This window comes from Dermacentor silvarum, chromosome 4 (assembly GCF_013339745.2).
Source record: "Dermacentor silvarum isolate Dsil-2018 chromosome 4, BIME_Dsil_1.4, whole genome shotgun sequence".
In the NCBI taxonomy this organism is placed as follows: Eukaryota; Metazoa; Arthropoda; class Arachnida; order Ixodida; family Ixodidae; genus Dermacentor; species Dermacentor silvarum.
The window spans coordinates 184,308,656-184,336,065 of record NC_051157.2 but is presented as its reverse complement, the minus strand read 5'-3'; the positions used below and the strand labels follow the sequence as shown (position 1 = coordinate 184,336,065).

Genomic DNA, 27,410 nt, shown 5'->3' with positions numbered 1-27,410 from the left:
GTAGGCGCACCTTGTGCTGAGCAATAACCTTTCAACAGTTGTTAGTCGGTGAAAAATAGTCACCGAAAAAAAAAAAAAAACTAAACAATGTATACGTGTCAATATTTTCACACTGTAGTGACTTTGAACCAAAGACTGTCAAAAATTTGAGTTAATGATCTTTATTGGGCACCCAGAAAGACCAGCAACACTCAAATCCCTATCATAACGATGAGCACAATCCTTAGTACTTGAATATGAACTGACGAGTGGAGTCCATCTGCTATGTATACAGGTATCACCGTATATTCCAGAGTAATTGCTGGTGCTCGTTATATTCAAGAATGCGCAACACTACTCGTGCTGAGCCCACAATCTGATTAGACAAGACTCTTTTCACTCCAGAATTCATGAACCTTCAAAAAATTTCACATACTATATATATATATATATATATATATATATATATATTAAGCATGCCCTGCACTGAGTCATAACTTGGCCGTGACAATTTAGTGAAAAATGGTTGGTGGCAAAAAAATAAAACAATGTACACGTCACTATATCAACCATTTCATGGATTTGTATGTTATTCATCTTGCAACAGAAGGAATCTCCTCATTTGAAAAACCTTATCTGTCCCATCACATAAAAATCTCACATGAACATATGTGGGGGGGGAACCAGTCATAAAAAAACTATGTTCCCCAATATTATTGCACACAGAGTGATAGAGCATCTCAGTTTTTTTTAACAGTGTCATGCAACTTTAACAAACCGCTACATATAAAATACAAAATAAAGGCGCGACATGCATCAATATCCTTTGGTAAACGTGTCTGATATCGAGATTAATTTCTTTGATAGACGAGTCCTTCAGACGTACTGGATTCTAATGTCACTAAGTCCGATTTATTATTCACTACTTGTTACTAGGAATAGCTCGCGAATAATGAATGCCCTCTTCTGGATGTGCAGTAGTCTCAAATAGTCATAGGAAAATCCGAACAGGAAAATAAGAAATTACACAGACTTTGCTCTATGTACCAATCCCAGCCTCATGCAGGACATAGAGGTGCTATGTAGACTGACCTGTAGCAATGACAGGTAAGAGAAATCCGGGGCTATCCTTGATTTGAAGACAGAAAGAAAGAAAATGCAAGCAACAGGCTATTGATTATGAAGTGGCTTTAGAACAGGATGATGAGTATAGCATAGAGCAGTGTTTCTCAAACTGTGGGTCATGACCCCCGAATAGGTCATTAGTCTTTTTCTGGGGGTCACGGAGGGTCCAACTTTATGAACGTTCTGCTTGCCAGAACAGAATATCATTTTCAGTCTCAGTGCCCATACTCTTTCAACAAACCGCTTTTTTTTAAAGTAATACAGTTACACCTTAATATAACAAACTTCATATATAATGATATTCCCAACATAACGAAGTAATTTAACTTTTCACAACTTCTTGTCCATAGAACACCGTGTACTCAGAACCTCAATATAACGAAGTGTGTTTATACACAATTTCAATATAATAAAATTTCACTGCCGCCGCGAATGAATACCGTTACAATACATGGAAACTTCTGTGGACTGCAGATGATCAAATGATTGAATGACAAGTGGCTGCTTGCAAACGCACCTCTCAAATCGTGAATTGATTGTGCGCGACCAAGAGCGACTGGGGAAGTGAAGCAGTGTCATGTTCTGTATAAAGTCCAAGTGCGATAAGATCTTACCACACCCCGCAGACTGTATGCTTTGGGTGAGAGTGAAAGCGTGCAAGGGTGAGCCGAGAAGGTTGATGGAAGGACGAGTGCCGTCTTCTCATGTGAGCAATGTGAAAGGGGGAAGGCAGCGAGTGGAGGGAGGGGGAAGGGGGTGTGCCTCTCCTTTTCTAGTGCAGCTGTGCCTGTGCGTGCCTGTCAGCGCGGCTGAGAACATGAGCAGTCTGCGTGCTCTGTTTTAGAGGTAATCTGCCGAGTGTGCAAACAGTGGGCGTGGCATCATGTGCGCTGCCTTCCTGTGCATTTAGTACTGGAGGTTGCGTAATGTCGAGTTTTGGAGATGCGTTGAAGCGAGAGGCAGACGAAGCATTTCCTCGCCGCTGCAAGCGCTCTTAGCATTTTTCCACTGCAGGTGACACTATCAGCCGTGGGGGCAGAGTGGATGGGAGAGCGCGGCTGGTGTTGTTAAATTAGTACCACCGATGTGCAGATATCGTCGACACGGCATGAAACTGTATCTTTCGTCGCCGACTCTCAAACTCAACAAACTGAACCTTTTTCTCATTCGAATTTGCTTTTTCTTTTGATTGCCTGATAATGCAGAAAATATTGTGACCCCTTCGTTGTAGAAAAAAATCGATCGGCAACTGTACTTATTTGCACAAAAGGTCGAGTTTTAATACAACGAAATTTTGATATAATGAAGCAAATGGCTGACTTTACCAAATTCATTGTGTTGACGTTTAACTGTATAAGCATATTACTTTTGGCCACAAAATGCTTCAAGATCAACTAAGGGCTGTCCAGAGCGCCCATGATGTCGCTGAAGGGCTTGGCTTAACAGTGCCAACGTGGGAGCCTCGGTTTAAGTCGAGCCTCCGGACCTCTTTAAATAAAGTTTTCACACACACACACACACAAAATGGACAGTGAAACAGCAAAACAAACGGCGATCTAAACCTTCGGTCACAACAAAATGAGCTTTACGGCCTCCCAACAGCAGCCAGTTTCGCGTCACCTAAACTGTACAAGTGGGGTTCCCACGGGTATGGCGGTACAGTTACACCTGGATATAACGCAACTGACAATCCCGAAAAACTCCGTTATAAGGAGGATTTTGTTGTATGCAGATTCGGCCCGAAAATTCGAAAAAGAAACGCTTTAAGTACGCAAAAGGGTAACAGACGGCAGAGCTCACCCAAAACATTTATTTCGCGGTAAAAAACTGCGAGATTTTGTTTGTTAATGATGAACGGTAGCACTGACCGTTCGTACGACATCAATGAACACAATGCTGCTCCGTCATCATCCAGCGAGCCCGCGGCGCAAAAGGTCGATGGATGTCCAGCACCTCCGTCGCGGAGGGCATTGCGCTTGCCGAGTCGTCCTCCCAAAGTCTGTTGTCGTCACTGCGGTCTTGGACAGTTTCTGCCAGAACCTCATCCGTCATCTCCTCCGTTGTGACAGCGCAGTTGTCCGCATATAAAAAAAATCACAAATCTGCATATCGTCCGGGACTCCTCCATTCGTACGCAGCGAGATCCAAGCTTCGGCGAGATCAGGCAGGCATGAAGGCTCCTCCTCTCCGGCGTCTATTTCCTCAGCGTGAACCACCTGAACCTCTGTTGATATATGGGCCTTTAGGAAGCAGTTCGCAACAATTTCAGCACTTGTTTCTTGCCACGACGCTTCAAGCATCTCAACTGCTTGTAGAATGTGTACCTTCGTATCTCGCTGCAGACGAATGTTCAAGAGCAGTCTTTGAATTAGTCGCCGACGGTATGAGCACTTGACACTGTTAATAATTCCTTTATCAAGGGGCTGGATGAGCGATGTGCAGTTTGCGGGTAAAAACTGCAGTTCAATGTTGGAGAGCTCGGGCCCATCTACGTGGTGTGCAGTGCAATTGTCTATGAATAGACAAATCTTGCATACTTGCCTCTTGACGTCATTATTGAACTCCGTCAGCCACTCACTAAATATGTGCGCGTCATCCAAGCTTTCGTGTTCACCACATATTTTACGGGCATCCTGTGGGTTCCTTTGAAGCATCTACGTTGGGCGCTTTTGCCGATGACCAGCAGGACTTGCTTGTCGCTCCCGTCTGAATTTACGCACAGTAAAACAGTCAAACGACGTTTGCTCTGCTTACCGCCGTGGCAGACGTCTCCTTTAAGCATAAGGGTACGGTTCGGAAGCAACTCGTAGAAAAGCGCGATTACATCCCCCCCCCCCCCTCCGACATCTATATTTTCAAGTACTGACAAGAGAACTTCTTTACAATTTTATTTACAGATACACAAATGACCACATGGACATGAAGGTCTCACTTTTGCAAGCATTTCGTTGTTGCTAATTCTGTCTTCAAGAATTCTTTCAAATTTAATTAAATGCTCGGGTCTTACGTCCCACAACCACCATCTGATTATGAGGCATGCCGTAGCGGGGAATTCCGGATTAATTTCGACCACCTGGGAATCTTTACCCAATGCATGGCACACGGGCGTTTTTGCACTTCGCCGCGAATGAAATGCAGCCGCCACGGCCGAGATTTGATCCTCTGAACTCATGCCTAGCAGCGCAATGCCAAAACCACTAAGCAACCGTGGCGGGTGTTCAAAAATTCTTCAGATAATGTTTGATTGTAAGAAATTTCATTTATTTAACATATTAAGAGGATGACGTTTCCCAGCGTCTCAGAGGAGCGACACATGGACGAGCGGCACTGCGTCCTCATATTTTTCCCCATGTTAAATTGCTGCTCACACTCTGCATTGCTCTGTGGTATCAACAAAATACCCACTGTCACTTCGGCTGAGCACTACATTAAAATACTTTGATACTTTTTGCGCTAGCGCTCCTTGCTTTTAAAGCCATGACTGACTGTGGGCCTATGCAATGCCAGAGCGGCTCTGACACCGAGGATAACGATGGAGAGTCTAGTGTTGCTAGTGGTGGAACATGGCATTCACTCGCTAGCTTAATGAGGCTAGGGCCACTAGGGCACCCAACAACCCGTCAGCGTAAGGAGCAGGCTCTGCAGTTAACGAAATGGCGCATGTATACGAGTTGCCCTACTATTTTCTTCACAATTTTTTGCGCGATGAACTTCCAACTGGATTGGGTTGGATTCTTTTTGCCAATGTGGCCTGACAAAGTGCTGGATGCGGATAGAAACGGGACACAACTGCAATTTCGGGAGATTTTTCTCTCACACGTACAACCAGAAGAAACGGTCCAAATCTGGGAGTCTCCGGGTAATTCGGGAGACTTGGCAGGTATGCATGGAGGCAATGAATGAGACCTTAAGCTGAGTGACTTCTAAAATTTGGCTGATGTAAAATCACTTCTATTAAATTAAAAACTAAATAAAAATATAACCCACCATGCATGACCATAAACAAACCACCACAAGTGAACCACCCAGATGCAGGATCAAATTCTTTTTCTCTGGCACATCTTGAGGATATCAACAGATTTCGCAGCTTTACATCCAGTCACAAGTGTCTCGAAATGTATGCAACACGTTTCAAGCGTTCAACACGTTTTATTTTAATTTGTAATCCTGATCTTGAGGCCTCGGTAGTGCAGTATGGTTCACTGTTAGACTTTGCTCAATGTATTGTATACATTTCTTCATCCCTTACAAGAAAAAGTAGCCGATTAAAGATTATTTTGCAGGCTTTCGTGCGAAATGCGATCTCAAGTCAGCGCTGGTGTACTAGTAAGCTGTCCCTTTAAGAGTGGACCATACCGTACAATTATCTTATTTGCCCAATTCTAATGCACTCTCGATTGTAATGCACATCCAATTTCCATAAGAAATGAAAAAATCTGAGGACACCTAAGCACTCCTTAGAGTTTTGTGCTTAGGTGTCCTCAGACTGTTTTGTGTGAGTACTGTACCATAGTGGTACGTGCTGCCCAAGCCAGCAAGCAGCAGCAGCCTGCGGTGCCCTCTCCTCTCATGCAACACCTGGCGCACTAACGCTGCAGCAGGTGTTCCTTTTTGCCCGCTCTGCCTATGTCTCCTAGATAGCACAAGGCCTGTGCACCTCGATCCATGATGTCATGCTATTTTGCCTGACTGCCATAGAATCTAATGGGGATGCTCCCGAGTAAGCTCTGGTGATTTTGACGTTACCGCTTTCGTCACGCCGGGTTTCAGAGTGCACAGGCCTGCCATCTAGGAGGCGTTGGCTCTGCTCCGTCGATGAGCACTCGTGCCGAGAGCGAGGGTGACGTGGCTTTGCGGCGATGGCCTCTTCCATCATGCAACACCTGGCACGCTAACACAGCAGCAGGTGTTCCCTTTTGCCTGCTCTGCTCTGTCGAGGCGCAGCTTGTGACGTGGCATCGCAGCCAATTGCAATGCGAGTTTAGGTGCCGTTTCGCTTATACAAATGACAGACGCTGCCTTTTTTTGCTCAATGGGCCATCTGACGCTTTGACATGAAAATGCAATTCATTTCATTGTAACAGGCGCACTGATTTTAATACTTCAGAAAATTATAAATGCAATACCGTTGATCGTTCAGTCACCAGTGTTTCATAGTAAGAGAAAGAGTAACGGCAATTTGTTCTCATTTGTAAAAATAAAAAACTGTCAGCCCTTCCACTGGGGTGGAGATGGAAGACCAGCGAAGCTGTACTATGGTGGGAATTGTGTATTTCCAATTATGACTATTAAGATGTGATGGTGTAATTGGTTATTTGAACTATTAAAGAATGAGAAATGTATATGATCCGGTGGTTTTCATTTATTTAGTGATCACAGGGACCATGGCCTTATGGTCGCTACGGTACACCGCCATTGGGTGTATGGCAAAGGTTGGCACATTCTTCATAAACATGTCAACAACGCCGCGTGCGTTCAGTGCGAACTCGGGCAAAACGCTGCCGCCGTCGACAATTCACAACCACAATCTCTTTCAACAGTCGTGTGTCGATGTTTGTGTGGCAGGACTGCACGCATGCGCCGCAGTGGGAGAGCACGCACGCACACGCACAGTCTACGGTGCCTCGATGCCCTCCTCGTCTACTGCTCCCCTTCCACTGGGGAAGTCGCGTTTGCTCTCCGCCGTGCGTTCGCTCCCCGTGAAAGCGCGCGTCCCTCGCCTTCGCACACTTTCACTCGCACATACAGCATACGGCCAATAAGAGTTTTTTTTTTTGGCGGACGCGACCATCGAAGAGCGAGCCCTTAACAGCTTCACTGTAAAACTTATTGCATCCGATAAAGAGCAGACTGAACATCACTCAACATAACTAATCGCCACTGTCCGAGGCCTCACTATCACTATCAACCGCTCGGAACACCTTTTCTTCAATGCCGCCTACAGCACTGGACGCACTACATTTTAATGCGATTAGCATTCTTTGGGAATTTCAACAAGATTGCAGTATGTCTGTTTGCATGTTTGTCCTCGGCTAACCTCTTTCCCACCAACTTGTGTCACTGGGCAGTCCATGATCAAATGGGTAGAACGTCGGGCTGCTGTACAGACGGAATCGGGTTCTAAACCCACTGTCGGACCAACTTGGCTCACCGGGGATACGACATTGGGTATGGGCTGCTCTTCAATGAGCCTCTTTAAAGCCAACTGGGTCACTTGGAACTAGGATGCGGACGAGTTCTCTTTGCTTGTGGGCCAAGAGTTCGCTTGCTGGCACTGGGTGTGCAATGGCACATAACCAGCGCACCATTTACACCAAATACACACCCATCATAATATAGACTGCTAATCGCATTAACGACACCAATCATTTCCAAAGGATGGATGTGCCAGCAATAATTTTCTTTAAACGCCTTGCAGATCATGGCAGTCTAACTGTAGTGTCTAGAATACAGTCAAACCCGAATATCGAACCCACATACAACAAAATATTGTGTATAACAAACAGCAGTAAAATCCCCTTGAAAATGTCTTAATAAATTTTTATTTTATATATCGAACTTTTTGTGATCCCCTTGAGATTTGATACATCTAGGTTCAACTGTATGCTATAGCATAACAAACTTATGGAAAGAACACAAAGTTACAGCAGCTTCAACAGCAGTAGCAATGTCTGGATCGGATAAAAAAATGTTTAATGCCAATAATGATAGCCTGTCATTATTATAGTTTTCGTTTCAAACTCGAATCTAACACGCACATCATTTTTTAGTAAATTTTTTTCATGCAAAGGAGTGCACAAAAGAACAGAGTAAATATAGCATGCATGGAATGCATCAAGGGTGGTCATAAATGCGTTCACCCACCAAGGAGGTAGAAGATGCCAGGCCAGCCCCAGGTACTCGCACAGAGCTGGGCGGTGAGCGGCAGGGTGACTACGGTCCCGACCGCAGTGCCCACCGTGTTCAGGCTCACCAGCCGACTCCGCTCGTGCACAGGCGACCAGTGCGACAGCAATGCCAGGGACGAGGGAAACACCACACCCTGCACCCAGTCATGCGAGGGTGAGTTGAGAGTGACTGGCGTCTGTCATCAACGTTTGTCGTCATCGTCTATAACGTGCTTGAGAAATGAATGTACAGTGCTTCAAAGGCCAAAGTATTCTCAAAGCTGGTGCCATACTTGCAAAAGAGGAGCAAACAAGGAACAAGAAAAAAAAGAAGAGAAGGTAACATTGATTTATTTCAGAAGTTTAATGCGCTAAAGCAACAATTTGGGCTATGAGAGAGTCCATCCCCCCCCCCTCCCCCTTAGCAGCGCTCTAGATTAATTTCAAACTGGGAATTGAGCTTGATCTGGGTGATTAGCATCCTTCACTGATGGCACACCAGTTGTGAATCTTCTATTCCATTCATACACCTGCTGCTGAGACACACATGCATTACCACACTTATCTTTCATTCTATGAATTTAACTAGGTTGAATCTCAATGTGTTTTACTCCTTCACTTGAATAAAATGTAATAGCCGAAGTTATTATTTGGTGCATGTGTCAAGTGGGGTGGTCATCTTTACACCGAGACTGGGATGACGTTTCTTCAGCTGCACGCTTCTGCCCCCTGCCAAATATTTTTTACACTACTGGCACCAATTTTGCCAACTCACTGGTCAGCGACATGAAAATGAGATTTTATAACAAGTTTAATGTTGGCTTTTGTTTGACTGACCCTCATACATATTTTAAACTTTTTGTTCAAAGTTGGTGGTGCAGCTATACACTGTAGCCACACACAAGCTGTACAGTGACCCGCACTTTCATTCTAACAACAATAAAAGAGAATCTTATGCAAATGACTGCTCTACTCTAACTCAAATTTTGTAACAAGATTGCAATCTTTAGTTCATATTGTTCAATGAAGCACTTGGCGTCCTTTGGTGCGCGACCGGCAGAGGAACCAGACCATGCCTTTGTAGCAGCTTGGCTCTCTACTTCTCCCATGGTAAGGTATGCTCAGAACAGTAATGTTTCATTTTACAGCAAAACCATATAAAGGAATTTCCCGATATTTTTCATGTGGCAGCGGCAACGTGTGGCCACTTGTTCGGTATTGAGATGACACAGGTGCATTGTACAGAGTGGAGTTGGCACGGTAGAACAGGAGCAGTGTACAGGAACATGGGTCGGATATAGTTTGGAGTACAATACTACTGAACTGGGAAAGTGTGAAGTGCTCGAAAAGACTAGGACATAGTGAAGGAATCACACCAGCTACCAGCGAAGCACTTGCGAAGACTTCAGTATATTTCAGGCTGTGGCAAAACAGGCCCCTAGGACTTACAAAGGGTGCAAGAGCTCCCTTATACAGTTTAGCTGTCTTTGATGTACGAATTGCTTAAACATGCTAAGTTTAAAAATTTTTTTTTTTATTCAGTGAAAGCAGGCAATAAGAAATGCTGAATGCTTTATTGAATGATGCGTACCAGAGCACGCAATCTTGTCACAAAACGTCACTGAAAACAAATCAGCAGCAGACACAAAATTTCTCTTAAATACATGATGAGCTAATAGAGTGGTGGAACGAAGAGAGCCGAGAAAGAAGAACACACCTCGGAGATGCCCTCACCGAAGCGCAGCACCATGAGTGCCACTGGACTGATGCGCGCAGCGAACGGAGTGAGGAGGGTAAGCAGCGAGGTCACCAGGATGCCTGCGCCAAGTAACCTCTTGGCCCCGAAGCGGTCAGCCAGCCGACCACCGGGCACTTGGGTCAGCACGTAGCCGTAGAAGAAGGAACCCAGAACGGCACCTTGCGTGCGTTCGTCCCAGTTAAACTCGCCTCCAGCCTGTGCGCAGTGAGAAATTTGATTTGGCTAGCCTGCTGCTAAATGCAAGCCCGCAATGAAGACAATGCACCTCTCTCAAGAACAATGCGCATCCTCAGACTTGATAACACAAATTCTAAGTGCACAGCATTTTACTGCCACGGAACACCGTAAGGGATTAACCCGAGGTTTATACAGTGCAGTGATCAGCAGGCTGTGGCTATTTCTGTGAGTGACCCCAGAGTAGCTGCAGCTGATTGGAAACACACCCGCACAAGGGAGCAACACTAGAGAAATTATGAGGAAGCATTACCTCAAAAGCTGCTCTCTAAAGCCACAACACAGTAACCTATTGGGAAATTAAACCAAAACAGGTTCGTATAAAAGCAATTATAGTAAATTATTTAGGGTTCTCTGACCCATGCCAGTATATTTTTTAGAATTTTGCAAGAAATGAAATGCTCAAAATGTCATGCCAGTAATTAATCTTTTAAAAAGAGCCTTAACACTTTTCCAACAGACTAAGTCTGTCTAACCAGCTCTCGCTAGTAAAAAGAAATGTAAATTATGTCAGCTGCGCATGAAAGGTACAGTTGCGTTTCATATGAGTTGCAACACTGTGCCCGTGGTCAAAGACAGCACGGCAGTGCCGACATGTGAAAAATTGGTTTAATAAATACCAGGCGTTTTGGAGCCCCTTCCCACCACGGGCACCGTGTTACAGCTCATATTGAACACGACTCTACTCACCGTGGTAAGAACTACCTACTATTCAATTTGTTTATCACCATGCGCTAAACAGTTTCGGCGTTCCAGCACACGTTGAAGTGACGCAGTGAGGAGAAGAATGACAAAGTGAGGAACAGCGGCTGGGATGTCGCACCGTTTCTGGGTCAGCAGTGGCGTTGTACAGGGAGCCATCGGGCGCAGGGACAGTCGGCACCACTGGCCGTGGTTCCCGCAGCCAGCACTGCTGTGCCATTGACCATGGCCACGATGGCCACGCTTAGGTTGACGCGCAGCGCGTAGAGAAGGAAGAAGCCCCAGAACAGCAGCAGGCTGAGCACATACCGAGATGGGAATCGGCCTGCATAGAAGACAGTCCACAGGACGAACGAGAATGCCGATGACACGAGTGTCTCCATTCCATTCTGTGCTGCCTATAGCCATGTACCAACAATATGCACAATATAGCCATACCAACTAGTCCGATCGCAGTGTTGTACACTTAAGGTGCATTTACATATGTGACTATGACAAAGCTCAAATTTTTGTATGTGAGTAGTCTCTTAGGCAACAAAGGAAAGAAGCTGTTATCGATGGGACATAAAACAGACAACACACATAAACACTGACTAGCAACTGTAATGTTTTCTTTTTTGTGTGTGTTAGTGTGTGCGTGTGACGAAATTAAGGCAAACATATGTGCCCGTGCATCACAGAGTACAAGAAAAATGTATAAACCACTCTGAAAGTAGCCACGTTTTTGAACAATGAAATAAAATAATCACCAACACAGAAATCCTCACTATTTTGTCGCAATGGCTTCGAAAATATTTCAAGTTCACTCACCTCTGTTGTCTGCCTTATTATTAAGATTTTTTGGTTAAGTGAGCACCAACTGATCAAAATTTGCAGCTGCTGTACAAGAATCCGGTGCAAATTTGCTGCAGACACAACATGAGGGCATTGAGCTCGAACTGAGCTTGAACGAGCAGCCATAACCACTTGATCTGAATCTGTGCCAGTGGCAGACTTCGAGGTTTTCTTTTGTTAGGCTATAAAACCTCTGGAATCCTTTTATGTCCCCATTTCGGGCATATTTAGTTAACCTTCTACACATAGAACTCGTATCCTGTGTTACACTGCAAGAAGCTAAAGCTGCAGATGCCAGAAGAAAGTCCTATGCTTAGCTCTGCTAGGCTGCTGCAAGGAGCAGTGTCGGGCTACGTTTGAGGCTGAATATGAGCTTGGAGTGAACCTTTGTTTCTCAATAAAGAGTTCGTGCACCTTTGGAGTGATCTTCAAATTTCCAGAAGAACAAAAGAACTAAGAGAGATAAGCAACTTCGCACCATGGCCTAATTAACATTTTCAAACTAAAAATGTTTGACTCGGGGGTCCCTTAAAGTAAAGGGTCTCTAGGTCATGAAATAACCGTTTGCTAGCGCCACTGTTCCGTGGTCTTCTGCACTATTTTCAGTGATAAGCACACTATCGCATAGCATTGGCCAACCTTTTGGCAGACAGTGTAAAATGTGCTGCAATGTTAGAGGGAGCGACACTTACATGCACATTTCAGAGCGATTAGCATTCTTTGGGCACTTCACCAGGTTTGCGGTGTGTTTGTACCTAACCTATCTCACGCCAGCTTAGCTCACTGGGTGTGTGTTGTTCTGCAATGAAAAAAAGCCTTTAAAATTCTTTTAGTGCTGTGCAGAATTGAGCCTGTGTCGTATATTCATGTAACACCTTGTCTGAATATGTATTCACGAATGTGCCACACGCAGACTTTGCGGTGCCTCTGCCAGAGGGCGCAGCACGTCCAGAGGGAAGTGCGAGAGAGAAGCTCGGTTGCAGTACATGCCTCGTACACTAGGTGTTTCGGCGGTGGCAATACGGTGTGTTGCTATATTGCTTCAATGCTGACTGCATTAACGTCGACAATGATCCTTAGATAGTTGCCGCCGGAATGTTGATATAACCTTTTCATCCATAGTTAGCAGGACATTGGGTAATGTGCCTGAACAAAAAGAAATCCATAAGACGGTAACAGTTATGACTAGCTGATGTGAAGGGATGCAGAGAAATATGACAAACAAGTACTAGTAAAGTAGGCAAGGACTGCCAGTATCCCTCTGGTTTTTTTCATTAGCTAGTCACGACCATTAGGCATGTACCAAGCGGCCCAGCCTTGAGTCACGTCTGTAAATGGACTGTGCTGGCAATTCAAATCATCTAGGGAAATCTAACTCTGCCCAAAGCAGCATGAATATTTCTTGAATAGCTGTATCCAAAAGACACTTTGTCAAAAGAACTAAACAACATTGCTAACTGCAGAACTAATGCCATGTTTCTGAAAGCCATGGTTGCTTATTGCATCACCCTTTGTACTTATTCGCATTTGTGGGTGCGAACATCATTCGTCTTGAGTAGCTTTCTGGTCGCCAGTCGCAATCGGTCGCGGGACATTGTGTAGTCACAAGTGTGACAAATGTGAATGCGCCCTTAATGTGTTACTTTTTGAACACTACCTGTGCAAATGCCTTTACTCATTACTCTACAATATTGCGCAACACTGTACATTACTGTGAATTACTGTACAGTACTTTAAAGTACAGTACAAGGCACATGAAGGCTGCAATACCACTTCAAGGCACACGACTAGACCAATTGCTAGCAGGGAAACGCTAATCTAACACAATAACCAAGTACGAGGAGGTGTGTGGACGCTCCTCAGCCTGACAACCATTGCTTCGAGATGCTAAAGAATGTAGTAACAAAGGAAACAACAAATGCTACCTGCACAATTGGTGCTTAACCGTTTCCACATTTGTAAAGCCATTCCACATAACATGGGCATCACTATGGCTAATATTCACACCCAAAAAGTTCCGTAATATATTTTTTGTGTGGTCTAACTTACATATTTTTTTATATTTCAGATTTTTTTTTACTCTCGGTACTTATACTAAAAACAGCAAATTACTACTTTCATTCATGCTTCTTTGAACTTTAACTTAAGAATTCTCAAGAGCTCCCCAAGCGATTATTTCATTTTTACGTCTATTTAAAGCACCAATGATCAGTATAAACTTTTATGTATCACAGTATACGATACAATAGATACGTCTTGAAATGAAAAATTACAATTTAATAGCATAAAAAATGAGCACATTTCTAGTGGTAAGGAAAATGTCAACAAATCAGGCTATTGGCCGAATTAGTTTTGTGGTCATCACCGACCAGTGCCAAATAAAAATAATGTTGAGTGCACAAAGTGATAAAACACTAGTGAGACCTTTCACTCTTGCGAGTAGATGAGACACAGTGGTAATAGTTGAGATGTATCAGCAGTAGTTCAGAGGAACGCACATTTACGCGAACACTTCATGATGCACATATCAGTTACAATGTACTGAAGCCATATCATGCGTAGGCTGCTCAACCTGACTATACATTCAGAATTATTTTTATTATTCATCACATTAGGCGATGAATAACAAAGAAATCTTTTTTTTCACTGTAGCAGACAGTGCTCCAACGCCTGCGACGCTAGGCTCTAGTCCTCTCCGTGAAGCAAGTGTGAAGTGCCCTATGCAATTGTATCCCTGCACGCGCATCATGCTGCACATAACGTGCTCCTACTGTTCTGTCACTTCAATGGAACAGCTGCAGCACAGTTGTTATAACAGTTAACTAGCAAATGAGAGATCGTGAGCTTGTACCTAACCAAGAGACTTTCTTTTAAAGAGAACAACAATAGTTTTTTTTTATCATTTGATCGAGGGCAAGGGTCACACAAAAGACACGAAGGTCGACAAAGGACATAGCCTTCTTGACTACAAGTTTCACAGCAGTTATGCAGTGTTTGAAAATGTGCACTCAAATCAAAATATAGGTATAAACAGCATGCACGAGTAATGTAGAAAGTAGGGTTTGGGTTTAACCCTGCAATGCCCAAACACAGTTCCACATCAACGAAAATTGAAACAAATTGTCAACATGTATTAAAAAAAAAGGAAGTTTTTTCTTTCAATTATAACTCAATTACTGCATTTACTAATTAGTAATTGGTTTGCTAAACTATCCACCACTGAAACTTTACTCTAGCAAATTAAAAGCGAAACTATAGACTTTGCATTAAATTTGCCACACTTCAATCAGCATTTTGAGGCATCAAACTCAGTGTAGCATATATAATATGTTGAGTATTACAAGGTTAACCACAAAAGAAATTTTCATACACCACATTTACACAATAAATAAATAAAATTTGCAAATGTTAAAAAAAATGCTCCACACAGGTATTACTACAAAATAAATAAAGGATCAACCGAAACCTCAAAAACAAAGTAATGCATTCACGAGAGTAATAGCAAGGTGAGTATCACTAATCACTGAAACTAAAACACACCCAATATAACATTTCTTGAATTTGTTCATGGATGTACTAGGTCTACAAGTTATTTGCACTTATTAAGTATCTTTGCAGGCTAGTATTCAAATGTCTGCTTTCTGTAGCTGGTCGTTGTTTTAGATGTTTGAAGGTTGAGACAAACTTCAGCGCAACCAAATGCAACCAGGTGGCATTTTGATGCAAGACCACCTGGGTTGCGATAAGATAATGATTCCGCTCCAGCTCTTCCGCATTTTGTGCTTTGTCGGTGGCTTGAATGGCACCCCATTTATGTTATCACCAGGATCAGCTGGTCATTAGTGGGAGTTGAAAAGAAATCAATAAGATCCAGCAATCGGCTACATCATAGTGGCCCTGTATTACAACACGAGTGTCTTGCAAGGAGTAGAAAAAAAAAAAAGCCTGGAAGAGTTAAGGGACAGATGGCAGAGCAATGCCATCTGCAGCAATGCATTGCATCGCATAGTGTACCAAGAAAAACAAAAGGGAAACATGGCTTTAGGGAAACTCTCTCAGCTCGACTCCATTAATAAAAAAAAAAAAAGGAAAAAAAGGGGGGGGGGGTGGGGTACTGAAGCAGTGGCCCTTTGTGTGCAAGCCTTGAAGGATATTGTAGGGCCCTATTAAATTACAGTGAAGTGCCAGAACAATGCCTATATTTATATATGGCTGTGAAGGGGACTCCTAATCTCTTGATCAGTAGTTACAACTAGAGTAGCTGCATTTGCCACACATGAACACCCAAAACCAAGAAAGATTTGGAGGACGCTTAACCTTTGCCTTTAAAAGTGAAACGCGACAGCAGCAGTGCAGGGCTGAGCAATGGCTCATACCCCGTAAGGCAGAGGCTACAAGCAGTGACTCATCAATGGTTCATACCCCCATAAGCAAGGGAAAAGGGGTTTGTGTTTCAGTTTCCGCGTAACAGAATTGTTTTTTTTTTGTATATTCAAATTACAATCTGACACTATCATGTCTGCAGCATGTGTGTAAGTCGGACGTTAAGAATTTTTTTACGCATTTTACTTTGAGAAATTCAATTAGTTCAGTAATGCCTATGCGCCATGCAGAGGGCCTGCATGGTTGTGGTTTGGGATGATTTTTTTTTCTGACGGGTAATGCTGCCGCCAGTGGATGCCGGCACTGGATTTTCTGCGACATGGGACCTTTAATGCTATCGCGTTAAGATGTTGAAGCAAAGAGGAGTATCGATAGCAAACTCAACACTCAGCAGTACAATTGCACAGATTGATTGATTTGCAGGGTTCAACGTGCCTGAACCATCTAGTGGGTTTAAATTATGGGGTTTTACATGCCAAAACCATGACCTGATTATGAGGCACGCTGTATTGAGGGACTCCGGAATGATTTGGACCACCTGGGGTTCTTTAACGTGCACCTAAATCTAAGTACACCGTGTGTTTTCGCATTTCGCCCCCATCGAAATGTGGCCGCCGTGGCCGGGATTCAATCCCGCGACCTCGTCTTAGCAGCCCTACACTATAGTCACTATTGTCCAGTGGGATACAAGATATGCTGTAGTGGAGGGCTCTGGATTAATTTGGACCACCCGGGGTTCTTTAACGTGCGCCTAAATCCAAGTACACAAGCACTTTTGCATTTCGCCCCCTCATCGTAACGCAGCTGTCCCGGCCAGGAGTTGAACCCGGAACCTTGTGCGTAGCAACAGAATGCCATAGCTACTGCACCACTGCAGCGCGTTACAATCACACAGACTCCACAGTTTCGAGTCAATGACTGTGCTCTGGAAAGTCATGCACCCTTTCAGGTGACCTGCCAGCCTGTCTTATGACTGGCCAAATGCTTATAGAAGCAATGCTTAAGAAAGGTCTTCAATTGAAAAAAGAAACCCAGGCACTTTATGGATCAGCAGCTGTTTTCACTTTGTGCTTCAGCAAGTGGGCACATTCTTCCATCAAGTGACACACAGTTCAATTTATCAGCAACATGGTGAAATTCGTAGTTTTACAGTGCATCAGACGCGCGAGTCGGGAACAAACCATCCACAGATGTACACCTCGACAATGCAGCATAGATTAGGGAATCTTTGTGCCTTGGAACACTTGCAAGCCATGTTCGTGGCTTTTAGTTCCGATCCGTTTCCATATATTGCCATGCGAATAAATACACATCTTTGATCGTTGACTGCAAGCACTGGCTCTGTATTTGGGAACTTCAGTTTGATTGGAGGTATGTTGTGTTTGTAAGCTTCAAGCATGACAGAGGTCAGTGGCACGTGCGTTGAGGCACCCTGGTGTGTCTTGGAGGCCATGGGATTGGCTAACACTACTCCACTGTACGCTCTGCCCAAGCCAATTGAGTTTCTAATGTTGCACATTTTGAACTGTTTGTCCAGAGGGGGCTGGAAAATTAGCAAATATGTGCAGCTCTGGAAGTTGTGCCAACATCAGGATGCAGCTTCGAAAACCAGCCATCCACGTCTAGAACTACATGAATGACAACCATAAGCAGAATTGACCATCACAGCTTCACCATAGAGGGCTGTGTGTAGGCGCAATTGCAGGCAATAAGAAAATAGCACCATAGAACTTGTAGCAGAAGCAAAGCTGAGTGACCTGATCGTTCAGCATAAAAGTAGTGGCAATTCATCAAGCCATGCGAGAGGAACCCAACTTGATGAAATACAGTCTGCCCCATTGTAATTAACATCCTTGTCTAAATTCTTCCCCAACAATCCACACAAGAACATTTTTCAAATGCTACTTATAAACAAAAATAACGGCTGCAAAGCAGCATTGACGGTAAAAGGGAGGGAAACAAAAATAAGTGCCAAAGCAAGCATTTTTAAATTGTGGTTATCAGGTAGTGCTGCTGCACTAGGACCAAAAATGACATAAAATTTAGGGGAAGATGTGAAACTTCACTCACACGATGCCCAGGCAGAGAATTGATGAGTCCACATGATCTTTGACATAAGAAATGAGCTTCAAGTGCAACGAAAGTGATCTTTGCACACACCCTGTGGGGACAGCCCCAGTGGATCCTGGAGTGCCTCTATCAAGAGAGGCTTAGAAGGCAAAGTGGAGCAAAGATAACCCCCGAGAGACGTACAGAAGCAAAAAAAAAAAAAAAAAGGAGATAACCTTTAGCCCAGGCAACTGTTTCCCCCTTTGTGGCCGAAACATTGCAACAAGCAGAGACACATATTTTCGAAGATGTAGAAATTACCTACCACATGCTTCTCGCATGTAAATGTATGACGCTTGGTAAGCGTGAAGATGCATGCTTGCCAAAGTATGACCCTCTTTTGCATCTTGATTTGCAGCTCAGCCACCAAGGGAGAATTCGGTTTTCTTTGACCCATCTTTCCTTGCTCTTTTTATATGTACTCTGTCGGTTTCCTTTGTGTTTCCATATTTGTATGTGCACACATGACCAATAAAGTCAGCTGGAAGTTAGTTCGCATCACCTGTCTTTTGTTACTTTTGTGCGCTACACAAAGCCGATAAAATTGGAGGGTGTTTGATGAGAGCAGAAAATTTTCGTCCTGCCCAAAAGCTGCACCCAGTTAAAAAGAAAAACTTTATGGGCACCTGCAAAAGAAAGCTTCACAGTTGAAGAAAAACATCACAGGGGTACCGACATGAAAATTTTGTGTCCCGCTTTTTCAGGTAACTGTCCTTGACAACTCCACTTGTTCCGATAGTGTTGGTAACTTTACCGCTGAGATCTTACATTACGAGCTAATTGAAAATTATCTCGGTATGTTAGAATTTCTTCCACGATATTGCAATTAGTACAAGAAAGAGACGGGGTTTACTGGTAGCTGCATCGGGGCAAACCAATTTCTGTTCAACCCATGAAATCTATCATATGTTGAAATGTTCCTAATGTGCTGGTAAGACCGATATTTTGTTATCATTTGTACAGATCATGTCAATATCATCAATGAAGTTTCATCTTCCTGCCGGGCAAAATAACTCTGCCACATATCTCCGATTACTTCTGCTTTGCATCAACTGAACCCATGTAGATAGCCAATGTTTCAAACTAAGGCAAACCTATGTGAACAAAGAAAAAATGCACGTGCGGCTACGTGGCCAAGGCAGAGACGGGACACGTAGCCGAAGAGAGCAGCCCAGCTACGCTCTGGAACGAAGGCAGGCAGAAGGAGCCGGAGGCCGAACAGGACAGGTGGATCGCGGAGACAGCGGCGACCCAGTGGAAGCTGTTCTTCAGCTGCCGCGGCCACGACCCGCGAGCTGAGTGGATGTGCCACCAGAAGCCGCAGCTACAGGCTGACGGCACCGTTTCCCGGATTCCCTGCGGCTACGATCTGCAGGCTAGCGGAGCTGACCGGGCGATCCAGGCGCACCGGTCACCCCACCGTCTTGACCTCCTGACCAGCTCAACGGTGGCCCGAACGTCGGACAAAGCGACGTCGAGTCTACGACACATCGGCGGGCTCAACGACGTGTCGTCAGAAGCAGCGACGACGACGGGACGTGGCCATGTCGGTGGACTCAATGTAAATATTTAGAACTCATCAAGGCATGGTACTGCGGACTTTTGGGGAATGTCTAGAATTAGCTCGTGCTGTACATTGTTTGTCTTGCGTTGTTTTGGCACTCTTTGGCCATAACTGGCCCTTGCGCCATAAAACACCACACATCATCGTTTTCTTTGACGTTTGTTTTTTTCAATTATAAATGTTTGTCTTAAACGTGCGGCTTGTCCCTGACTGTCAGGAAGCGATGACAGCAGACAGAGGGATAGAGCGAATAGAGAAAACAGAGAAAGAGAAAAGAAAGAAGCATAAGAGAAAGAACAGATAGAAAAATTGCTCCGAGGAAAACAAAAAGACGAAATCACCAACCAAGAAGAAGACACGAAGAAAGCACCGATGGGTGGCGCTTTATTGTATTGCTCATTGCAAAGCAACCATGAAAGCGGCCTTTAAATTTAGGATGAACAGTTGTAGAACATCTGAATATGATGACTACGAAGAACGTCGCAAAGGTCCAGAGCAAGAGCGACGAGTACTTAAATGCAGATCACGAGCATGTCCCCATGACAAGAAAAAGGTTTTGAAGAGTCACTTTTCAAGTTCGAGTTGAAGGACAAAGCCAGCAGCCACACTAATCGCTCAAAAAGGCATGCATCACAAAAGTACAGACGGAAGATGAAGAGACTGCTGAGAGTGAGATGGCGCACAAACAAGCATGCGTTTAGGAAGCCTTGTCCATCAATTAAAAAGGGAGGCGAAACTTGAACACCACAGGCGACTTTCAAAGCCAGGCAGGAACTGTGAAGTCACAGGAAAAATAATTAAGAAGGGAAGTAGGCACCATAGGAAGTCTCCACAGCAACGCAAGAGAAAGGCACTACGAGAACATTGAGGGAAACAAATGAAATTCCATTAGGGAGAGGAAACTGGTTCTTATGAGGTTCGGATAGATTGTTAAACTGATTGCAAACACTACTGCTGTTTAATATGTAATATAGATTATCTGGGAAGAATTAGAGGGTACCTTACATTTAGGTTCGTATTGTCACGTAGTAGTGACGCTGAAGTAAACAGTAGTAAAACTTTGTATGACGAAAGTGGTTGTTTATTGGGCGAACCTGTGCCCACAAAAGCAAGCTACACTTGAAGCACAACGAAAGCGGCGAACACAGTCGGCGGTCATCGAAATCTGATCAGCGGCGAGACGCGTCGGCTTTTATAGCCGAGTCATCGAAGGTTCCAGATTAATCCCTGATGCCTGCGTGTCTTCCAGAAAGTTCTAGACAATTCGTGTCGGTCACACAATCAGATAACATAAGTGTCGGTGAAAACAGGCAACGAAAAGAAGCATCGATAACGTTCTAGAAACTTCAGATACAGGCGCGTCCTGCGCCGAGCGATAACGTTTAACATTTGTTAGCCGGTGGAAAGCGGCCACTGGTGAAAGATAAACATTGATACGTGTCAGTATGTATGTTACCAGGATATTTGTTGGGTAAAATGTAAGAAATGGCTGCAATAGGAGTTAAGTAGATTGTTACGATGGCATGCATAAATATGGATAGAAGAACAGTGCTCCTAAAGGGACGCATATGATGACAGCATTGTGATAGATGAAATCATAAGAACGTACTTCAGGTAACGGTGTGTGAAAATGCATATTTTTTCCATAAGAGACCTATGTAGCGAAAACCACAGAAAGTATTTTGCCCTATTGCAGATTATATAGTGGTGGAGTGGTTGAGTATAGTCATGTGAAGGCTCATCGCTAACTGTGAGCAGTGTTGTAGGAGTGGTGTTCAGTGATTTAGTTAGTTTAGTAATGTTGGTTAAGTGGTGTAAGTGTTGGTGTGAAGCAGTGGACCACTGAATGCTATAGAGACAAGTGGTATAGCGGGGATTTGATATAGTAGTGTTCGACAATGACTTTTTCGAGTTAAATAGTGAACTCTGGTGTGTGCAGTGAAGTGAATACGTGAAGTGAGGTGTGGTGAGTGTACAGATTGGTGCAAACGACGAAAATAGTGAAAGACATGGCATGTTAGTGGTGGACCGAGATATGAACCCGGCAGAAACATCAATACAAGGAGGAAAATGAAAAGCGTTTTTCACACGGAAAAACTCTTGAAGGTGGGCATATGTCATGAGCCAAGAAAGAAGCAGGGAAAAGAAAATGAAGAATTGAAGAGGGCAATATATCACTAGGAGGCTATTGAAGAGATGAAGAAAGAAGTGAGAAAATACAAAAGTGTCCGATAAAAAAAAAGAACGGAAGGTTTAAAAGAAGACAAAGTGGAAAAATGCACATGCGGCTACGTGGCCAAGGTGAAGAAGGGACACGTAGCCGAAGAGAGCAGCCCAGCTACGCTCTGGAACGAAGGCAGGCAGAAGGAGCCGGAGGCCGAACAGGACAGGTGGATCGCGGAGACAGCGGCGACCCAGTGGAAGCTGTTCTTCAGCTGCCGCGGCCACGACCCGCGAGCTGAGTGGATGTGCCACCAGAAGCCGCAGCTACAGGCTGACGGCACCGTTTCCCGGATTCCCTGCGGCTACGATCCGCAGGTTAGCGGAGCTGACCGGGTGATCCAGGCGTGCCGGTCACCCCACCGTCTTGACCTCCTGACCAGCTCAACAGTGGCCCGAATGTCGGAAAAAGCGACGTCGAGTCTACGACACATCGGCGGGCTCAACGATGTGTCGTCAGAAACAGCGACGACGACGGGACGTGGCCATGTCGGTGGACTCAATGTAAATATTTAGAACTCATCAAGGCATGGTACTGAGGACTTTTGGGGAATGTCTAGAATTAGCTCGTGCTGTACATTGTTTGTTTTCTTTGACATTTGTTTTTTCGATTATAAATGTTTGTCTTAAACGTGCGACTTGTCCCTGACTGTCCTTAGTCTACCGAAATTCGTGACATTAGTACATGTAAACAGCATGGAAAAATAATAATAGGCACATTATGCCACATTCTATCAACAATGCAAGTTCTGTTGCATATGTTAACAGGAAGCTTGCAGGAGACCTAGCCATAAAATGCTCTAGCATAAAAAAAAAGTTTTCTTTTGCATCTTTTGCAGGGATCGCCGACCGGCGCATGACAGTGTGCGCTCCCCACACTTCAGCCTCTATAAATGGCCATTTTGTTCTTGATCAAAGGGACCCTAATGAGAAAACCGAGTTGTAAGCGAAAAGTCGAATGCTTCTGGAAAGCTATTATTATTATGATTTATTACTGTTTGATTTGAAAACATATATACATTTAACGGGAAGGGAAAGCGAGGAGCAGGCTGGCAACTGCCACTGGAAGGGGCACAATGCCTGCCTACTCTTCAGAAAGGAGGAGATTAAAAGAATGATGCGCTTGAAGGTGCATATTTACTGCCTGCGAGGATATTTCGGTAGTGCTTGTTTGTTTGTTTTATTGCATAATTGAGCAGAGCTGTTAACCAGCACATTATTAGCGTCAGCGCGGAGGACGACAGCAATCCTCCTTTCTCGCAGCCACCACAGGGGGAGAGGGTGGCACGAGAACAGGAGGGATGTCCTTCCCAAACGCTCCACCACTGCATGTGAACCACCTCCAGATGCCACAGAGCTCTAGCGTGACAGCATGTGTGTCTCAAATAGCTACAACAGGTGAATCATGGCAAATAATCGTGGACACATGCACAGACTTTCAACTCAGAGTAGAAAGCCAGCGCTTGTGTTGTGTCCACGTCTTCCTTTGTCTTCAGTGCGCTGTTGCTTATTTGCCATGAGTCCAATACCAACTCCCCCAGTTTTCCATGCTCTTCAGTAAAACAGGTGACGTCTGGTAAAGAATGCACCTCACAATTAAGTTGTACGAGAGCACGTGCCCTTTGCATACGCACCTTTGTATTAGCAGTGAAAGCCTGACCACCAACAACCACTAAAACAGGCAAGAGAGCTAGAGAAAGCTATTCACTTTAAAAGTCAGCATTATTCTGAGAGGAGGCTTGATGATCCAGAGAAAAAAAAAAAACTGAAAACAAGAGACATGTGTTGCTTGAAGTTCTCAAACCAGCTCACTGTGATATGAATTTTGACAGTGTCGGCTTGGGCCTAGTTCATTTTTCGATCAGTCAAGATTGACCTTATTGTATTCTGAACGAACAAAAGACTGAAGCTGGGAAGTTTTGAGAAGTATTACTGTGCCACAAAGCCCAAATATGAGAAAATACTTTGAAATCTGTGATGTCACACTTAAGCACCGGTGCATGGCTCTGACGAAAAGCTAAGGGAAGTTTGGTCTTTGTTTTCTCTTCTAGTAATCGACCTCTTAATGCAAAATGAATGAAAAAAAAGTTTTGAAGTGCTAGTTTATCAGTTTAAACTGATTTTGTGTTTCTTTAGTGTCCCTCTAAATACTTAAGACAATCTCATACTTTATGATGGATAATTTTGGCTACTACCATCCTGACTCCAGAAAGCACTGAAGAGTGTAGGGCGACAATACGGAACAGGAAGTAGAAGCCCGAATAAGAATGGGTCAAAGGGACAAGTCGGATTGGAGCACACACACTTGCGCATGAAATCACAAACAATAGAAGCTTTGATACAAAGAAAGTTGCAAGTGGAAGCATGCTTTCGTGTCATCCCGAGCCCGATTTACGTCCATCGCAGGTCCACAGCCTCTCCCAGTGAGCCCCAATTGTGTCGGCCAGCTCCACAAAATATGCCTGCAAATTCTTCATCTCATCAACATTAATCCTCTGCTGCTATTGATTGGATCTACATTACCTCAGCACCTCCATTACCATGCATTACCTTGGCATTGCATGAACTTCAAAAGTTCAATTCTTAATCTCAACTAAAATGTATATTCTGAACACCCCTGAAGGCCATTATGGGAAGATGTGATACAGGGGCACACACAACGAAAAAATGGTTCACGAGTGCAATATTATCACGTGTACATTGCTTTGCTTTTAATACTAATGACAAAAGAATAAACCAAGATTACAGAACGTACGTGCTACAGCAAAATATAATGATACAGGGCAATATATTATGACATGATAGAATATAGTATGTATTAGTAACAGCAAGACAACAGTATAAATAAATGCAAATATAAGAATCAACGAAATATTGAGTGAACAAAGAGGATCAATCTGCGCAACTGATCTTGAAATTTAGTCAAGCCTGATTCAGTAGATGCATGTGATAGTAGATTATGCTACTCAAGTGTAGTTCGAGTTATAGGTGACTGAGCGAAAGACGATGTGGACAATAGACTTTGTATGGGCGACAGTGTTGAGAGAAGATAGCTGAGGGTGGTTTGAAAATAGTCACTGTGCAATTCATAGAAGAGCGAAAGGTGAATCACAGCAGCTAGCCCATTGCATTAAATGTGCTACGCTGCAATGGCATGATAGGACAGTACGATTCTAAAAGGATTCAATGTAATTATGTATGCTTGGTCACAATCCCAAGTAACAGAAGCATAATCAATCTTGAGATAAAAAAGTGTAATGCAGAAGAGTTTACATACACGGGGGATCAGTTAGCAGAATTGTCATAGTTGCATGTTACGTCGGGCTTGAAATGAATGCCAAGGTATTTGTAAGTGGTGGTACAATTATGACGAAGTTGGAATCAAGGAAGACCAATTAGACAAGGATATGACTTTGGCTTTATAAGGAATAGGTGGCATTAACCAAGCTGAGCACAATTTATTAATTACATCCAAGTCCATTCGTAGAGCTTTGCGGTCAGCATCAGTATAGATATTGTGATAATGCAGTCAGCGAGAAGCATAATTTTTGACAAAACACAAGATGACCAATCATTAATGAAGATCAAAAAGAGCAAAGGACTGAGCATGCTGTCCTGAGTTACATGAGATGAGCCGTGAGCACAATGTCTTATAATTGCTTAAAGACATGAAGTTAAACGACTATCTAGCATGCAGCAAGATTGACGTATGGGTAAGTGGGTACAGATCCATCATGAAATAAGGGCAATGCGATAGACAACGATGTAGAAAGAATACAGCTTCCATGCGCACAGCCTCAACGAGGTGAAACAAGTAGCTTTTGATTTTTAGCCGGAGACATTGGTATTTAAGTGTCAAAGTTCTTTTATGGATCAGAATAAGTATAAATATGATATGCCCAAGTTGCTGCTAACGCGGTACCATGTAGCCAACTGAATTTGCATGTGTACTGCAGGTGCATTTAACATGGAATGGTTTAGAAAAAGAATGCGAACGATTTATTGCAAGGCATTACCTTGACCCGCCGTGTTCACATCGCTATTAGAATGCCGATTCCAATAACTAACTTACAGTCGTCGTGAGCTCACTGTGTAGGCTGCACAATACACAAGTGAGGAAATATGCTTATGGCAGCGAAAAAGATGGCCTATCATGCGCACAAGCTGCGTTGCACAAATTTTGGACTCAGTCTAGAAGACACTGATATGCCTGCACAACATGCATCGAGATTGACTGGCTCATTGGAAATGTCGTTCTGCTGCTAGGGACGAGGCCGCGAGTTTGCATCTTGGCTGCATTCCGATGTGGGCAGAATGCAAAGACGCTTGGATACCGACAGCAAGTCTACTCCAGCTAGTCTAAATTGCGGGGTGGCTCTGGCCAAACTGCCTTTAACAGTAAAGTAAAACCCACTCAATTATGGCTGCAGTATTTAAATCTCGTATAATTAGGCGCATGTTGTCAACTGCTGCTCACTTTCAATTTTTATCTGACATCTGTATAAAAACTGAAATTCGCAAAAGGCCAGCTAACAATTAACTACGCGGTCATAGATGCCGGGTGCTACAGGGGCACCGAGCAACTTGATGAATTAAGTTTCTCATGTGTAATACAAAGAGATACAGACACTCGCAGACGGACAGGTTGCTTGCAGCTGAGGCGATGACACCGGAAACGCGCAGCTGGGCACCCATGTTTTTTTTTTTAAAGCGCACACGCGTACTATGAGCGCCGGAATTCCCCGAGCATATGGCGGCTGTGCAAAGTAGTTTCGGCCCGTCAGTAACGCGCAATCATCAGTACCCGGGGCGACAACATATGTATCAATCACACTCGGCGTATTTTCTGCGAGTACTACTTCCGAGTGAAGCGATATAGACGGCCACGACATTTACAGAACGTGGCATGAGCGTTGGCTGGCAGCGAGCATCATCACAGTAGCATCAGCGTTTGACAAGGTGCTCGCTCGCAGTTCACTCCTCGGTCGTTGCCCGTGCTAACCTACACGGAACGATGGCAGAGCGCGATTTCATCGTCGCAGGACAGCGCGCGCGCGACCAACCGAGGCGCGGACTGAAAGGTGCCGCTCGCGCTTACGGCATAGGCTCCTCTTTCGTCCCGTCGGGTTCTGGCCGCCGGCCAAGGGGGCGTAGTGGGCACGCTTGTCGGCTTTCTTCTTCTCCGACACATCGCAGGCCAAGGTAGCGGTCATCGCACGGCCGCATAGCCCGTCCCGCGACACCCGAAAGCTACTGTCACACACGCACAGCTGTCACGAATGTCCCATCACGTGACAACCCGACTGCCCTCGCTAGCCTTGGCCTAGCTCTGCCAGCTCCCTGAACTCCGGATCAACCACGCTCTCCCATGCATGCGGACCAAACGCCGCCATATTTAAATGTCTGGCTTTGTCATTGGCCGCAGGCGGCCCAATAGCGTGCGGTGAAACGCGATTGGTGGGCGGGGCCGGTGCGAAGCAGACGACTCTTGTCAGAGTCGTCGAGACTGAAAGGAAAAGTGTTTGTGCTAGAGAAGTAATAAATCTGTTAACATTTTAATAATAACGGCTTGTCACAGCTTCTGTTGTCAGAAAGAATTTATAATTTTAAAAGC

At 44.3% G+C, this 27,410-nt stretch overlaps 1 protein-coding gene across 1 annotated transcript in view; it reads right to left on the bottom strand.

Moving 5' to 3' along the window:
• Window positions 1-27,143, bottom strand: part of LOC119450842 (sialin-like) — a 54,021-nt gene extending 26,878 nt beyond the window's left edge. The window contains 6 exon segments of the mRNA XM_037714335.2: window positions 7,969-8,146; window positions 9,709-9,938; window positions 10,016-10,019; window positions 10,808-10,855; window positions 10,857-11,011; window positions 26,895-27,143. Of these exon segments, the coding sequence (XP_037570263.1) occupies window positions 7,969-8,146; window positions 9,709-9,938; window positions 10,016-10,019; window positions 10,808-10,855; window positions 10,857-11,011; window positions 26,895-27,009 (730 nt within the window). The 5' untranslated portion in view covers window positions 27,010-27,143.
• Window positions 27,144-27,410: the final 267 nt, after the last annotated feature.